The following is an 18,558-nucleotide window of genomic DNA, read 5'->3' on the forward strand; positions in this document are numbered from 1 at the left end:
GACGATGGATCGGTCAGCCTTCAGATCACGGATAGCCTGGGCTTCAGCAGTGGTGATGTTGGGAGTAGGATTAAGGTTTTTTAAGAAGGATTGAGAGGCAAGGCTGGAAGTCAGAAATTCCTGGAAGGTTTGGAGAAGGTGATTTTGAGGAAGAGGAGGTGGGTCCCGCTGTGACGGAGGACGTAACTGTTCCAGGCAGGGCTCGATTTGGATGGTGTCTTTGGGAGCTGGATCATTAGGAATAGGATTAGGATCATTTTTCTTCATGGCAATGTGATATTTCCAGCAGAGAGTACGAGTGTAGGACAGTAAATCTTTGACGAGGGCTGTTTGGTTGAATCTGGGAGTGGGGCTGAAGGTGAGGCCTTTGGATAGGACAGAGGTTTCGGATTGGGAGAGAGGTTTGGAGGAAAGGTTAACTACTGAATTAGGGTGTTGTGATTCCAGATTGTGTTGATTGGAATTTTGAGGTTTTGGAGGGAGTGGAGCTGGAAGTGGGAGATTGAGTAGATGGGAGAGACTGGGTTTGTGTGCACCTCACAGATTTCCTACTTGATGGTATAATGTTAGTTTTTAGAAGATGCTCTATGTTCTCAGTGACACAACAAGATGCATTCCCCACACACAAAAGAGTTTCAGGTGTGGGAACTGTGATTCTGGCCACTTTCAGTGGACTCGAAAGCATGAGGCTGTGCTCCTTTTACAGACAAGTAGCAATTTATTGAGGAAAGTGATTCTCTCCATCTGTTCTTCAGCCATACCCTTGGGGCATGTCAAATTCCTGTTGTTATTGTGCAAAGGAGCCAACATTGTGAGACAATTGTTCTTGTTAGGGACAGTGTCAGTTAGAGGCATGTATGTCAATGCAATGATGAAATCCTGCAGTGGTACATATGTCTTTCTCATGGTTAATGTAGACCTAGGTTCCATGTAATGGATGTTAATGTGAACACACGTGGTTGCCCTGGAGGATGAGTACCTGCAACAAGAGGACATTATTTATTTATAGTGGCCACATCTTCCTCTATTTAATTTTGATTGAATACACATGTAACATCCAAACATGAGCACTATTCATCAATGCTGATCTCCAAAAGATGCTTGTCTAACAATGGAAGATATTACCAAAAAGTACTGTAGGTAGTCAGATGAACAGTATGGGTAATTCATTGTTCATCCCGTATTTCCATGCCTGGTTGTCACATGCAGTACTAGCATTCTGTTTGCCACCAGCAGAAAGATACTAAACACAGTAAGTCTCTCTATGGTTGGCATTGAGGTACATCTTGCATATGTGTCACAATTCCATTAGGTGTCGTTTACAGCAAATGTTCTTGTCTTGTGTCATCTCGTTAGTTGATTTCAAAGAAAATTTGTGGACTGGAATATACATCTGATAACTATCTTCCTTGTTAAAATTATATGGTACTTATAACCATTTTCCCTTTAAACTATTACTATATCATCTGTTGAGTTACTTATTACCCATTGTATGGACTCCATATCTCTCATTGTGTATTTCAGTTTGCATATCGGGAAGGGAGTTTTACCACTCATATAATGTCATGTTTGTGTACAGAACTTGCAAGCAGAGAATAGGAGCAATGCCATTATCTATCCCAAAACTGAATGAAAGAAATGTAATGGTCATAACAGAACTGTTAAATGAATCTTCACAGAGGTTTCTGTGTGATCAATGACATTTTTGTAAACTTGATCCTTGTTAATAATATTCCTATGATACATTTTTTTCAGCTTATCTTTTATCATTTGTTACAGGTTACACAATAAAGGAGTCTATGTGAAAATGGGACTTCGTAAGATGGTTGGACGAAAAATGTGCAAAGACCTTCACAAAGAAGTTCGTCTAGAGGTTGATGGAAAGCATGTGGAACTGCCACAAGTCGAGGGCATCATAATTCTCAACATTTTGAGGTCAGTTTGAAAACTTTTTAAAACAAATAAAAAGCTGTTGAACTGACATGGGCAGGAATCATTTCATTATGCATGAGTTAAAGTTTAACAGACATTAGAAGATTAAAGGTCAGTGTGACAATCTGAACAATCTGAATTATAGTGTGTGACCGGTTTGCCCAGCTACCCGTAAAGCATCACTATGACACCAGCTTCATCTGGTGCTCTTGATTATATGTGTGCACACATGTGTGCACCCTCCTACATGCAAGAAAAAAGTGTGGATCTGAACCTTCATGGTGTTCAGAAACTCTTGTTACAAACTTGTAGGACTTATAGAAGGGATAGGAACCCATGTCCGGAAACGTACTGGTTTCAGTTCAGATGTGTAATGCGTCCATGTCTGCTGAGGAGAAGAGAAAAGTCTCAGAGTTGCTTGTCCTAGTATGCAGTGTGGTAGACAGGATGACATGTACTATGTCAGATGGTCACGCTATGTCACTTAACATCTGCCTTGCTGTGAGGCCTGTGTGGCCCCGATACAGTAAACATGGTTCAGCACACATCTTTGGAATACACAGACATGCTCCTTGTGTATGGCAATTCTCAAGGTAACAGAAGAGCTGCTACTTGCCTGTTTGATGAATGTTTTCTGCAATGTAGCATGCCATTGCACAAACATTTTGCCCAAGTTGCACAGTGGTCTCCAGCAACAGGGACCTCCATTGTGAGCAGGCAGGACGCCTGAATTTGAAGAATATGTACTGCATCGTGTTGAAGGAAATGAGTACTCAGACAAGGAAATGGGTACTCAAACAAGTGCACATGCAGTGGGTGTTAGTCACAGTATCATCTGGGACATTTTGGGTGAGCAGCAATTACATCTGTACCACTTATAAAAGTTGCTTGCTATGGGTCCAGCCAATATATTGGACCTGTTCTTGGAAGCTGTGCCACTGAATATCCATCAAGAAATGTGGTTTCAGGATGATGGTCCACCAGCTCACTTCCTATATGTGGTTCGGAGACATCTTAATAGATGATAATGTGAAAGATGGATAGGCCAATGATGTTGGACTGTGTAGCGCTGTGATTGCCAGATTTAACTCCTGTGAACTACTTCTTGTGGAATCATATGTAAAGTTTAATCTACAAGATCTGCTGGGTCAAGTTCTGGCTGCTGCACTAGAAATTGAAGAGACACCAGGTGGGATAGAGTGTGTGTACCAGATCATTCTTTATAGGTACAGTGTGTGTAACCACATTGGTGGTTGCCACACCAATCCACTATTGTAATCTACCAGTACTGTTCTGTATATACAGTATGCTGGGTTCTCTTTTGTTTTGGAATAATGTACACACATAATGTTTAAGTGTTAATTCAAACAAACATGCTTATTTGAATGGTTACCTAGTAATAGTACTGCGTCCCTCCTCTTTCATTTCCTCAAGCAGAAGTGGATTAATTAAACATCTTAATTGAAGCTGTCATAGAATGGAAATGGGCGTTTCTAGACATGGGTTTCTATTCAAAATATTATGTACTCACCCCCTTCTACAAGTCCTAGAAATTTGTAATGGGAATGTCTGAACACTCAGTGTAGGTATGTAGACTTCACTAAAATTGTCTTATCTTGTTCCCCAAATGATTCAGCAATGGGAAAAAAATCAGGGTGACTGTCTTACTTTTCCATTGTTATCTTAATGTAATACATCTGCCCAACAACATGGTGCTCAGAATTTTTGGTCACCTGATTCTGTCTGTGAGTGTTCCAGAAGCAAGAAATACAGAAAACATACGAACATAAAAAAGACTGCCTGAAGTATTTTAAACAACTTACATGCTAATTAATGTTTCAGTACAGAACACACTTAAGATAATTTTGAAATGCTCTGAAATGTCTACTGTAATACGAATTGACGTCAACTACTACGTAAGTGCTTCACGAGTAGACTGTCACATACATTCATTAATTAATCCATCCATGTTCTGTGGATCCCATCAAGAAGGAAAATATTCAGGGATGTGGAACAAGTCAACGTATATATTAACAAAAGACAGGGAAATTGTAGGAACTAAATCTGTGTACTGTGTTAACAATATTCTATTGCTATATCACTTAAAGCTGTTTTTAGTGTTGGTAGCCTAAGGATGTGACAGGTGACAATCCAAATGCACAGATAACAGCTGTTTGTTTATCAACCTAGAAAGAGAACTAAATACACAGTTTCTGGGGACATGCGTCCAAGTACTTTAATACAGACTGGAAAGTCAATCCTTGCCTGGGAAGTGCTCACAATGATGAGGTCCACAAAGCCATAGCTGGTGGCAATATGTAAGGTGCTCGTGGACCATTAGCTATGGCATCGAGGTCATGGGCTTGTGGACGGATTTGATGAAAGTCTCATGTAGTGTTGAGCTTGAGGGCAGCTGAGACACACCCAGGAAAGTCAACCAGGAAGGGGAAGCGGAGGGCAAGGACTGACTAATGAACCACTTTGTCCACTGGCAATGCCGGTGTACATATTATGCCAGTATGGGAAAAAGAACAATCAAACAATGGGAAGAGCAGGCAAGTACTGTCACAGAACTGTTGACCACATTAGCACCATTGGAATGACCCAGAGAAGCAGCCAACAGCGAAAGGCGAGGATACCAAATGCATTACCCTCTGAGGCAGGGCTACCGACATCTGTAAGAGGAATGGCACAGATGCTGCGCCCTTGCTGCAGTCAAATGTGCCCGCAAGCTTAGCCGCCGAAACCACCGTGACTGCTGAGCCGCACGACGAGACACCCCTGCAAGACAAAATGCCTGCAACCATCACCACCACCACCACCACTGTCACTGTCGGCGTACCAGAAGCATCGGTTCTGGATACCGGCTTATGGCCGACGGTACTGATCCCAGGCCTTCAGTGGACACAGACATACAGATGCAGAAACAACGGTTGCCGAAGCGTCATAAGAAACGCCACCTCTCAACGGCAGATGACCAACAGGGCGGAGACAGGGAGAACCCTGCCGATGTCATCTCTGACACGACGTTGCCAACGGAATCTACCAGCACTGCCCTAAGGCAGGTATCTGACACCATGGACAGGACGGCGGCCTCACCCAGCGCAGATGTTCCCATGCTGGAGACCCTCAGAAAAAAGACCAGGTGATGGAGCACAACGCCCATGACGACGCGCCGTCACTGACTCCATCACTGCTCGGTGACTGGGCTGCTGAAATGGAGGCAGAAGACGCACAAGACACCCTTGACATTCCTTCACTGCACGGGACCGGCGCACCACACAGGGAGAGCCTAACACCCATAGAAAGGCCGCATTAAAGATACATGCCGCAAAGAAAGGGTAGCCAAACAGCCCCATTATCACCGAGAGGCCGCTATTTGCATCTACTCACTATGCATTTACATGTCCCCATCCTACCATGTGAGCACAGTCAACGCTAACAGCATATCCTTGGTCATCAAAATGCGCATGTTCCATGATATGCTCCAGGTGGCGGACCTGGATATCACCCTCCTTCAAGAAGTCCATCCAGAGCTGCAACTGAATATTTATGGATACACAGCCTACAGCATCCCATCAAGCAACAGTGCTGGCGGAACTGCCAGCCTATTACACGACGGCATCGAGGCATCGGAAGTTACGTACCTGCCATCTGCATGAGGTGTTGCCGCCATGGTGGGAACATCCTGGCAGATTAAAACTGTGTGCCGGGCCGAGACTCGAACTCGGGACCTTTGCCTTTCGCAGACAAGTGCTCTACCAACTGAGCTACCCAAGCACGACTCACGCCCTGTCATCACAGCTTTAGTTCTGCCAGTACCTCGTCTCCTACCTTCCAAACTTTGCAGAAGCTCTCCTGCGAACCTTGCAGAACTAGCACTCCTGAAAGAAAGGATATTGCGGAGACATGGCTGAGCCACAGCCTGGGGGATGTTTCCAGAATGAGATTTTCACTCTGCAGTGGAGTGTGCGCTGATATGAAACTTGTCAGATTAAAACTGTGTGCTGGGCCGAGACTCGAACTCGGGACCTTTGCAAGCTGCCTTGACCAGATATACGTCTCGTGAGGACTCCGTGCCATGACAAGGGATGCAGAACTGTGGCCGACAGTCTTCACCGACCATTTGGCATACATCTGTTCAGTCACACTCCCATGACAGCTCAAATACCGCAGCCGCGGTCCATGGACGCTGAACATTTCCTATCTGTACGAGGATTGCTGCTCTGTGGGATCGCTGCCTCCAGAGTTTGCATGCACATCCTTCCACCTTACATTGGTGGCTCCACCACGCCAAGCCGGCCCTCCAACAGACACTCATGGGATATGGCCATGACAGAACATGCTGGCATCGGGCGACGTTGGAATTTTATTACACTACACTGAAAGAACTCATGAACCAGCCACCATCACGTGAACGGCAGACAGGGGTTAATCGTATCGAAGCTCACCTATTCTGCCTCACCGCAGAACATTTTGATGGAACCACAGTCTGGGCAAGGGTGCAGGATACGATCCCCACCAAAATGGCATCCGTATATCACATTATCAGAGAGAGACGCCATGGCAAGCACCACCTTATAACATCAGTAGAGACAGTAGAGGGTGGGCACATGCAACTCGCAGTGTGCCATCGCTTCGGCTTTCCTCCAGCATTACAAGTTGTTTTAGGCTGAGAACCCACAGACTGTTCGTGAGTACGAAGACATCGTGTGCGGTCTGCCTGGCCCCAGAGTAGAGGTCCCAGACGGCTCCCATAACTGCTGAAGACTTAACAGCGGCTTTGGCACATGGGGCCCCAACAAGTCACCGGGCCCAGACGGCTTACCAAACGAATTCTACCGCACCTTCTATCCCCTGATGGGCGCTCATTGGATTCAGATGCTTCAAGACCTCCTCTGCGACGATTTTACCATCCCCACAGATTTCCTCGAAGGCATCATGATACCAGTTCCCAAAACGAGAGGTTCTCACCAATGTCACGACTATCGTCCTCTTACGCTACTGAACGAGGATTATAAACTTTTCGCCCGCATCCTCCACACTTGTCTTCAGACCACCATCGGACACATGATCCATCCTCACCAGACATGTTTAGGCAGAGGAAACAACATCCACAGGGCACTTGGTGCCTACTGTGACGTCATGGTGCTGGCAGCAGCCTGCAGCCTCCGAGGCACTCTTGTCACTGTTGATTTTGGTCACACCTTTGATTGTATTGACCACAGTTTCCTTCACACCGTGCTCGAACACACGGGCATCTCGCAGGTGTCTGCAAGGGTGATATTCCGCTTAATCCACAGGGCATGCTCCCGGATTATGATCAACGGACATCAAACTGAACACATCACTCTTGGATGGTCGGTGTGACGGGGATGTCCTTTACCAGGAGTCTTCTTCACGGTGGTCCTGGGACCTGCACCCCACGGCCTTTGACAATGACTAGAAGGCAGCAGCATTCGAAATGTGACCTTCCGATGTGCAGCCTTCACAGACGACGTGGTGCTCTTGGTGCAGTCGAGTGACAAAATCCAAGCGGCGCTTCAGTGGTTGTGCCGCTATGGCACGGTATCAGGCAGTGTCGTCAAAATGCGCAAGATGACATACATGTATGTCGGGAGAGGCCTTCTACACCTGACAGGACACAAGCGCTGCTCTGTGATAGCAGATTCCACAATATGGATATGATTCTCCGAATGTGTTATGTCAACACTTACCTAGCATCCAAACTTAATTATTTTGCGCACATTTTACCGCTAACAGCTGCCATGGCCTGCACTTTCCAGGCGGGGTACAGACAATTTGTGAGTGCAGGTCATATATTCAAAGTTCACTACACTACTTTAACGAGGCCTTCACTGACAGGGGGCCTGGGGTTGACTCACGTCCACAACCATGCATGGGCATTGTACCTACGGACGATGCAGCTCGCATGGACCACGACCAATGACAGTTTGATGGGGACGCTGCCACAGATCGTTGCACCACGAGATCTTCATCCACCGGTCACCGTGGGCTACATAGCTCCGTCTCTTGCTCACATCCGCGATTTTCTGATCAAACTGAGTTACATGACTGAGGATCTACCAGCGACGAGGACGCCGAGCACGAGAGATTACTACCACATCAATCAGGCATGACAACCCCTTAAAAATGTTGAAGAACCAACCATCCAGTGGACCAGGGTGTGGGGAGCCATTCACACCCCATACCTGCCCACGTACGCTCGTTCCCTGTAGTATGTGGTGGTGAACGGCCAATTAGCCACACACCAGTGCCTCCATTCCATCCGTCTCACCAACGACCCTTAGTGTCCGCACTGTGAAGTCGTCGATTCGGATGCACACCGCCTGACATGTGCTGGGACAGGCAGATGCTGGGATCTTGTACAACGTATGCTGGCTCTCCTGTTGTGACGACAGCCAGAGTCTGTCATGCCAGAGAACTCCTACACCCAGATACCACTTACTTTCCCACTACAAAACGAATGCCGTCAACTGGCTGAAGGGCGTGGTGCTGTATTACATTTTGCAAACCGCTCCCAAAAACGCTCTGGACTTGTGGGTCCACCTGACAACGGCTCATGAGGCGTTCCACCACCATGCATTGTACTGCACATAACTATCAAACTATTTAGGGGCATTATTTGAGGATCCTTCTGCCCACTGGGGCATTCCAAGTACTAGCAGGCACAATTAAAAAGAATTCACAGCACACGATTGATCCTCAGAGCAAACGGTTTAGAGGGAGTCCCCCTTACATTCATTACGCAAAGACGACTCAGAAAACAACCAGCAGTCAGCAGAGTCAGTGCAGAGAGCAGCACTATCACCACTGAGTGGGTGCGTGCACAATGGACACAAGAGGCAATGAAGAGAAGGCAATAGGAAATAAGCTATGGAAACCTGAGAAGTGGTGGCAGTGATGCAAGCAGCCTGGCCAGCTGGCAGTGTTGATTAGGCTGACAATGAGAGGAGCAGCATCAGCATAGACAGTGCCAGCCGTGAAAGGGTCAGTCATTAAGAGACAGGCTACAGAAAAGCCAAATGTCAACCGGGCTGATGATGAGATGGTTGACAACAGTAGGGCTGGCATTGGTGACAATGGGGTCTGCTGTAGTTGGTGTTGCATAAGAGAAATCAGGACTCGCACAGAAAAATTTAAGCACTCGTTTCTCCCACACACTGTTTGAGAGTGAAATAGTAGAGAGACAGGCACTTTATTGTGAATAGCAGAGTAACCACGAAGATGTGGATGTAGGTGTAGACCTGTTCCAAATATTGTTGCCAACATTCCAGAAACTGTCGATCTGGCAACTATCAACATGCAAGAGACACCTTTGTCACTAGTTTAGTATTTGTGGCCAAGGAGTGTGACTGGTGACAGCTGAAATGCACAAGCAGAAGCAATAATTATTTCTTTATCAACTTAGAAACAGAACTCAATACACGGTTTCTGGGGATGAGTACCCACACTACTTGAATACAAACTGAAAAGTAAATCTTTGACATTGCATGGAAGATGCTCACAATGATGAGTAGCATGGTGCTCACTGATGATTAGCTGTAGGGTCCAGTGAGGCTGTGAGTTTTGGATAGCTGAGAGCGAAGTCCTGCACAGAGTTGAGCTTAGGCAGCAGAGGTGCAGGTCCAGCGCAGCGTGACACTCGAGGGTGGCTGACAGAAGTCCAGTGATGTGTTGCACTTGAGGGCAACTGGTATGCAGGTCCTGCACAGTGAGCTACTCGAGGGTAGTGAACAGAAGTCCAGCAGTGTAATCATGGTGAAGGTGAAGAGGATTCTTTTTGATGGGCTGCAGAAGCAGCCAGTATTGAAACCAGATTGTGGACTGTTTGTAGAGTGTTCTGGCAATAGCCTAAATACCCACCAGTGGATGGATACTGGCATAGTATTTGGTAAACATGTGATTTTATGTAAGAAAGTGGTGCCCACAACAGTAACTGTTTTCTCCAATCTGGGCAACATGTATTAGCAAGGCTGGTGCCTCTCAATTCTGTGGAGGCTGCGTGAGGATTAGTTGAAAACATCCTGGTAGGTTGCGTTGATGTCTGTAATGCAATCTTTTGGTAGTGTTAATAGTGGGCCAGGCTTGTGACCACCAGCACTAGATGTCTATTGAAGGCCGTGTCACAAGGTAGGAGTCTGGTGTATATAGTACTACTTTTACATATGCCCGCTAAATTTAATCAAGTAAATTAGAAAGAAAGCTGCTACTTTGAAAGAAACTGGTGCTTTCTCACATGTACTAGGTAGCTGCTGTTTCTCTGCTATTGTTAGCAGATACTTACTTGGTTACAGTGGTAGTTTTTGAAGAAAATATTTACCCACATCTGTACATGCAGAGTCCAGTTTACAGTACATTACTACTTTTCATGCAGCTTTACAATGGACACTGCAATGTGCCATGTAGCTAACACAAGTTCGCAGTTAGTGAATATAAATATTCAGATAATTTGTGGAAAGAGTGATTTTCAAATCAATAATCCCAGCATTCAATTTAATTGATTTAGGGAAACTAAGGAATACATCAATCTGGATGACTGTATACATTCCCCCCCCCCCCCCCCCCCATTTTCTCTCTCTCTTTCTTTAGCGCGAGCGCCCACACACACACACACACACACACACACACACACACACACACGGACAGAGAGAGAGAGAGAGTGATGTTCATGTGTTAAGCTTAAACTCACCAATAAGCTAAAATTGATCCTATTTCAGTTCTGATCAAGGTTTCTGGGATACCATATGTTCTGGAACTGGAAATCATCTGAATTTCTTCATCTGTGAAATCCCCGGGCTGCACTTCCAGTATGGTGGAATCTGTCTAGAGACCACTAAATACTCTACAGTGTGTCACCTATCCGTTTATTTGAAGAATAACATACATAATATTTTGGAATGGCATTACTAACAATTTATGTGAATCTCTTACCACTAAGCACTGCATACTTGATTATGAAGTATACATGTGAATATAAATGCAGAGACAATGAGTGATTCATGATCAAATCTTTTTATTATCATTTTTAAATCCTTCTCATTATTTCCTGAATGGGCTTTCAGTGCTCTCATATTCTTCACACCTTGTAGTACCATCAAACACATGTCCTTTACCCACAAAGGTCTTATGCATGGTGACAGCCACATTATAAAATTTGAGCTATGCACCCTCCAGGAGTCAACTATACTAGTTCACGCACTGACAAGCATTGCAATGAGGGTAGCACAATCTGTGGGATCACACTTGTTTATACATCAGTGAACGTATCAGTTTGCTTCTTTATTGATCTGACAAAGGATAAATATTCAGAAAAAATTAGTTACAATAGGCAAATCATTTGGATGCATAAAACCAAATGTCTTAATCCTGAACATTCTCCAGATATGATACCAAGTACATCGGTATGTATCTTGAAGCTGAGATAATTTTAAACTCCCCATTCCATTATCTGCACATGTGAGAAAGAAACTTCAAGGCTCTTACATTCATCTGACCTTAACAGAGAATACAGTTTTCCCTCCTGTTATTAGACCCTTTAAGAGGGCCACACTATCTTTTATTTTTCATTTGAGTTTCCTTTCCATTCCCTTCTGTCTGCAATACTTTCTCTTGATTTTTTATTTCTTCCACTTATCTCCATGTTTATAAACAGGTCCAAATATTGTATAAGTCAGTCAGCAAGTATGCCTTGAGTCGCAGACTGGTTACAAAGGCAGCTAAAGGGAGGCTCTATCAAACCAGTACAAGACTTTTTTACTCTACTAGAAATTATGTCAGTCAAAAGACTAGCAACCTAATGATAATTATAATATCCTTAGGATTTGTGTTTGGTAGTTATGTTTGTTGGTGGTGTATACAGTTTCTTCTGCAATAAATCTAATGCAACTGTATGATAGAAGATGAGAAGATTTTACAATACTGGTGTTAATGGTTTTTCAACCCTTCATTACAGCCTTCACTCTAAGTTAGATGGAATGTTCCCCAACTGGCACAAGATGTTTTTTGATAGCAAGTTGTTCAGAATAGTCCGCCCTTCATGGTCTCGCGGTAGCGTTCTCGCTTCCCGAGCATGGGGTCCCGGGTTCGATTCCCGACGGGGTCAGGGATTTTTCCTGCCTTGAGATGACTGGGTGTTGTTGTGTCGTCTTCATCATCATCATTCATCCCCATTACGGTCGGAGGAAGGCAACGGCAAACCACCTCCATTAGGACCTTGCCTAGTAAGGCGGTGCAGGTTTCCCGCATCGTTCCCCTACGCTCTGTAAAGAAGCATGGGACTTCATTTCCATTTTTTCATTTCATGTTCAGAATAACAGCATTTGTGCATTCCTTTTAGTTCATGTGACAGTGTATTTTCTCAGTACTGCATTAACCTATATTGATTTGTATTTTTCAGTTGGGGTTCAGGAGCAAATCCGTGGGGACCAGAGAAGGAAGATCAGTTCTCCAAACCAAATCATTGGGATGGAATGCTGGAAGTTGTAGGTGTCACAGGTGTTGTTCACTTAGGTCAGATTCAGTCTGGCCTCCGGTCTGCAATGAGGATTGCTCAGGTAATCACAATAAGTTTGCTTGCATGCAACTTCAGTGATGAAAACATTTTGTAAAAAGTTAATAAAACAACTTTAATTTCATCTTTTGATTTTGTGGCATTGTCATACAAAACTGGTTTGTGTATAGGTTGGTCGGTAACATCATTCCTACTGAGACTAAACATTTCACAAGAAGACAAAATGACACATATTAAGTATGGTGTTCAGAAAAATGAGATATTTATTAAATTAAAGGCTTCCAGAATTATGACCATGGTGTAGCGTGCTGTAGAATAATACAACAACAAACCAAGTTTGCATTGTAAGAAGTACAGATCAAAATAGATACTAATGGATCCAGCCATTCTTTTTTTTATTCCTTTATATCCAGACTTTCAGCCATCAGGTTGTAGTTGATCCACAATTCCCCACCAGCAATGTGCTGTGTGGGAAAAACTTTGTTTTGGTATTTGCTCTATTTTACATCTTTAATCACAGGTGTCATGTATCAGAGGCGTCCAGCTGTCACTATATGTTAGTGAATGCCCCTTGTGGTTTTACACTGGACTGGGCTAATTTCATCAGACACAGTTATCATTACATTTACTGTTGTCTTATGGAAAGATCTGCCTTATTGAAATGACAAAAAGTCACAGCTAATATCTTAGTACTCTGCTTGTGCTCAGCTACAGTACTAGCTTAAAATTTCTAACTGATTATGTTCAACCTGTCTGTGGTTGAACAGTTAGTACACAGAAAGCATACGAAAAATAGAAGACAATAGGGTAAATTCAGTTCAAGTGGATGGTGAGAGCTAATTACGCACTGGAAAGCAGAGTCACACCTGCAAAGTTCAGTGGACTGCTACCAAGATGTTTAGACTGATGAATATGTGAGTTACTCATGTTTTACTTTCTCAGAGGCAGTCAATCAAACCAGTACATTAAACCTCCATGTTTGAAGTTAATGAGAGTATACTGTGGAGACTGCATTGATTCTGTTCTGTTGTGTCATTTTCATGTTGTTACGTAACACAGTTAAAGATTTTTGTTTCCTCCAGGCTCAACTAACAAAATCCTGATTTTAATCAGCTCTATTTTCTGAGACGACTGCAAACACTCCACATTTTAATTTGAGCTCCTAATACTTCATATCAGTGTAGTGTCATGTTTTCAATGACATTTTGCACGTACACAGCATAAAACATGAATGTACTCTACTGTTATTTAGTTGGAACTGTTCAAAAGTGGTAACACGAATTTCTGAAGATAAATAAGCCTGAAATGATGGCACTTGTAAGACTTGGTGGGGATGGGAGGGGGGGGGGGGGGGGTGGAATAGTGTAAAAGTAAGATAGTAATGATTAAGGCATGTGGCTGACTAATAAGTAGCACAGTAATTGTGTCTGGGTGACAGTAATTTAATAAATAAAACATAAAAATTTTGTTTACAAAGTCTTCAAGTGCTTACATTACTTATGTTTAGTTTTATCAACAACATTATGAAAAGGGTAGCTTGCTACTCACTGTAAAGACAGACGGGCATGACATTTAGTGTAACAGCCTTTTTGTCATGCCTGTGTGCAACTCAACATGTCATCTTTATGGTAAGTAGAAATCTATCCTTTTCATAATATTGTTCGTATTCCTACCTGGACTTCCCATTGTTTGATATGTTTAGTTTTCAACAAGATGACTAGGTATTGTGAACTAGTTTCATAAATCCGTCACAGAAGAAGTTCACCCTCTGTTTCTGCAACCCCAACCTGATGATGTTTTCATTGTTGATGTCATAGTAATGTGCCTGTTGTTCACTCTTAAGGTGAGAAAAATTACAAAAACTGTCGCTGGAACATCACAAGATTGTTGCTACTTATTTCATATCAGTTCAGCCAATAGTTTCACTAACCCTTCCAAGGGGCATTACTTACAATATGCAAAAATTCTGTTTAGGGTTTCTACGTTTATTTAGATGTTATATGATGAAAAATGTCCATTAAAAGAAAGAAGTAGCTCCAATTTCGGAAATGAATGTTTTATTCCATTGATATTCATATTCAAGTAGCGACATACACTAGAAATTTTTCGTTCAGAAAATTTGTTAATAATTGTGAATCCTTTGTAAGTTTTCCTAATACTTAAAGATAATAATCAATTAAATTCTGAGTGCACACTTTCTGTGGATTTTGTCAACTTACAATGTTGAATTACACCAGCTGCAGTCTATTGTAGGTGTTCGGCCCATGGTTCACTTGTGCTGGCACTGTGTTCCATGTACCAAGCAATAAGTCAAAGTGTGTCTTTGTAATTACATTTGTAACATAAATACAGTTGACAAATGGAGTCACAACATCAAAGACAACAGCCATAGTTTTCCAGTGATGTCAACCTAACTATGGTACACAATCTCAAAAATGGATATACACTCCTGGAAATGGAAAAAAGAACACATTGACACCGGTGTGTCAGACCCACCATACTTGCTCCGGACACTGCGAGAGGGCTGTACAAGCAATGATCACACGCACGGCACAGCGGACACACCAGGAACCGCGGTGTTGGCCGTCGAATGGCGCTAGCTGCGCAGCATTTGTGCACCGCCGCCGTCAGTGTCAGCCAGTTTGCCGTGGCATACGGAGCTCCATCGCAGTCTTTAACACTGGTAGCATGCCGCGACAGCGTGGACGTGAACCGTATGTGCAGTTGACGGACTTTGAGCGAGGGCGTATAGTGGGCATGCGGGAGGCCGGGTGGACGTACCGCCGAATTGCTCAACACGTGGGGCGTGAGGTCTCCACAGTACATCGATGTTGTCGCCAGTGGTCGGCGGAAGGTGCACGTGCCCATCAACCTGGGACCGGACCACAGTGACGCACGGATGCACGCCAAGACCGTAGGATCCTACGCAGTGCCGTAGGGGACCGCACCGCCACTTCCCAGCAAATTAGGGACACTGTTGCTCCTGGGGTATCGGCGAGGACCATTCGCAACCGTCTCCATGAAGCTGGGCTACGGTCCCGCACACCGTTAGGCCGTCTTCCGCTCACGCCCCAACATCGTGCAGCCCGCCTCCAGTGGTGTCGCGACAGGCGTGAATGGAGGGACGAATGGAGACGTGTCGTCTTCAGCGATGAGAGTCGCTTCTGCCTTGGTGCCAATGATGGTCGTATGTGTGTTTGGCGCCGTGCAGGTGAGCGCCACAATCAGGACTGCATACGACCGAGGCACACAGGGCCAACACCCGGCATCATGGTGTGGGGAGCGATCTCCTACACTGGCCGTACACCACTGGTGATCGTCGAGGGGACACTGAATAGTGCACGGTACATCCAAACCGTCATCGAACCCATTGTTCTACCATTCCTAGACCGGCAAGGGAACTTGCTGTTCCAACAGGACAATGCACGTCCGCATGTATCCCGTGCCACCCAACGTGCTCTAGAAGGTGTAAGTCAACTACCCTGGCCAGCAAGATCTCCGGATCTGTCCCCCATTGAGCATGTTTGGGACTGGATGAAGCGTCGTCTCACGCGGTCTGCACGTCCAGCACGAACGCTGGTCCAACTGAGGCGCCAGGTGGAAATGGCATGGCAAGCCGTTCCACAGGACTACATCCAGCATCTCTACGATCGTCTCCATGGGAGAATAGCAGCCTGCATTGCTGCGAAAGGTGGATATACACTGTACTAGTGCCGACATTGTGCATGCTCTGTTGCCTGTGTCTATGTGCCTGTGGTTCTGTCAGTGTGATCATGTGATGTATCTGACCCCAGGAATGTGTCAATAAAGTTTCCCCTTCCTGGGACAATGAATTCACGGTGTTCTTATTTCAATTTCCAGGAGTGTATTATCAGTCAGACAATCTGCCTCACTATTAACTCATGCTGAACTGCCTGTTGGTGTTTCTTAAAAATCTATTTATATGCATGCCTCTCTCCTTTATTTTAAGGGATGTGAGGTCACAAAAATGAAATATAAATATGTACTTTATAGTAGAATTAAGCTACCTGAAGGTCAGCTTAGTTTTTATATAAAAGAGTTTGTCCCTTGAATATTAAATTCATCATAATGTATATTAATGTGGTAGCAACAATAACTGTGTCGTCTGTTCCTTTACCAAATAGTTCTGCCATCTTAGCAAAATAAAATAAATGTAATTTTTACTAAATATAAAACAATTGTAAAATAATGTGCTAAATGTCTTATTAAAGGAAATTTACAAAACTGCTCTTAAATTTTGGAAGTCTGCAGTATCCCCTGAGTTATGGAGAATTTAAACTTATGACTAATATATTATTAATATTAATACACCTGCTGTACTTCGGTCGCAGTTGTAAGTGTAAAACATAACCTTTTAGCAATATTGTCAAAAGGAAAGTTGCCACTTGCCAGTTGCACCTGAGACTGCTGTCATGTGTGTGTGAGCTGTGTTTGCGTGAATGTGCATGTGTGTGTTTGTTGTCTAATTTTGATGAAGGCCTTACTGGCCGAAGGCTATATTTGTGACAGTCTTTTTGTTGTGCCTATCTGCAACTCAGCATCTCTGCTATATAGTGGGTGGCAGGCTATATTTGTGACAGTCTTTTTGTTGTGCCTATCTGCAACTCAGCATCTCTGCTATATAGTGGGTGGCAACTTTCCTTTTCACAATATTGTTACATTCTATCCTGGATTTTCCATTGTTTGGAACATGATCTTTTGTTCTCTAACACTGGTTGAATGAACATTATTTTGAAGTTGTTTTACTGAATTTTGCTATTGTGTCATGAATGCCCTTGTTGGTAATTGACACCGTTTTGCAGTTGTTTCCTGTTTGTGTACTGATGCAGTGTTATTGTGACAGGTGTGGACACACTAAGTGCCACCTAATGACCTGCATATAATGGAAACAAAAACTCAGTTGTATACCTGGAAGCATGCCATTAGTCCTTGGTTTGCAGATATCAAGAAGAATTTTTGATCAAACTCTATATCGGCTGCCCATTTCCACTTGAATTGTTGCTTATAAGCTACATCTGGAGCATTTCGTGCATTAGACCAGCAGTAGTCTGCCAAAGTAACAGGAGTCCACTTCCCTTTGTACTTCTTCTCCATGACTGCAGTATCCTGATGTAATCGCTCACAGAAACTGTTCTGCAATTTTCAGGTTTGAAAGAAGTGCATTTCAGAGACACGTTATAGACAATCATTTCATAATATTCCAACAGTTCACTGTCAGATTCTTTGTAATTTCTGTTCTCTTATCTCTGAAGAAATTGGAAAAAAAATCAAACAATGGAAAATCCAGGATGGATTTAACAATGATATCTGCATTGTGCCTATCTGTGACTCAGCATCTCCACTGTATTGTTGAAATTGAAAGAAAAATGTTTTAAAAACTTTCTCAGGCAGCCTTCTCATCACCATGCAACATTTCATCAAATTGCTTGTTTCCAAAAAGTTATCAAATCTGTCTTTGACATTTGGTTCACTAAATCATGGGAATTTTTCCTTTGAGTTCTCATAGGCCTCTCCTTCATGATTCATTTTCTTTACAAAATGTTTCATCAATTATATAAAAATCAGTTTAGAACAAAACATTACGACAAATTGTAATCAATACCACATACAATACTAACTGTAGTAAGGTGTTGAATTGGTATGACATAACTGTTGAATGATATTTTCATTATGTTACATAGAAGAAGGTGTAATTAGATGAATGACGAACACTATCTTCACTTAACGAAGCTTTATTCAGCACTTGCACATACAAGAGCATGGAGTGAACTGCCTCCAGCCAAAACACTTACAGTATATATACAGCTACAGAACATTCCAGTACAATGATTCTTGCCTTTTGGAGATACTTGTAGAATGTACTCAAACCAAATATAGAAATTAAAATTGTACCGCCCAGGTGAGTTTTGAACTCACAACCCATGATGCAACAGTTTAGTATCATAACCACTACACCACGGTGCTACTCAGCTTCTGCGACATTTCTCTCTCCTTAAAAGAACAGCGTCTCGGTGTTATGTCCTCCTAGTCCGGGAATGAGTTATCGGTCCTGTATACTCTGACTCCCGATG

At 43.6% G+C, this 18,558-nt stretch overlaps 1 protein-coding gene across 7 annotated transcripts in view; it reads left to right on the plus strand.

The window, feature by feature from the left end:
* LOC126253529 (diacylglycerol kinase theta) overlaps window positions 1-18,558 on the plus strand; it is a 741,186-nt gene that overhangs the window by 684,449 nt on the left and 38,179 nt on the right. For all 7 annotated transcript variants that reach the window (XM_049954942.1, XM_049954916.1, XM_049954934.1 and 4 more), the window contains 2 exons: window positions 1,780-1,935; window positions 12,353-12,509. In XM_049954942.1, the coding sequence (XP_049810899.1) occupies window positions 1,780-1,935; window positions 12,353-12,509 (313 nt within the window). The remainder of the gene's footprint in view (window positions 1-1,779; window positions 1,936-12,352; window positions 12,510-18,558) is intronic.

Source organism: Schistocerca nitens, chromosome 1 (genome assembly GCF_023898315.1).
Source record: "Schistocerca nitens isolate TAMUIC-IGC-003100 chromosome 1, iqSchNite1.1, whole genome shotgun sequence".
Taxonomy (NCBI): domain Eukaryota; kingdom Metazoa; phylum Arthropoda; class Insecta; order Orthoptera; family Acrididae; genus Schistocerca; species Schistocerca nitens.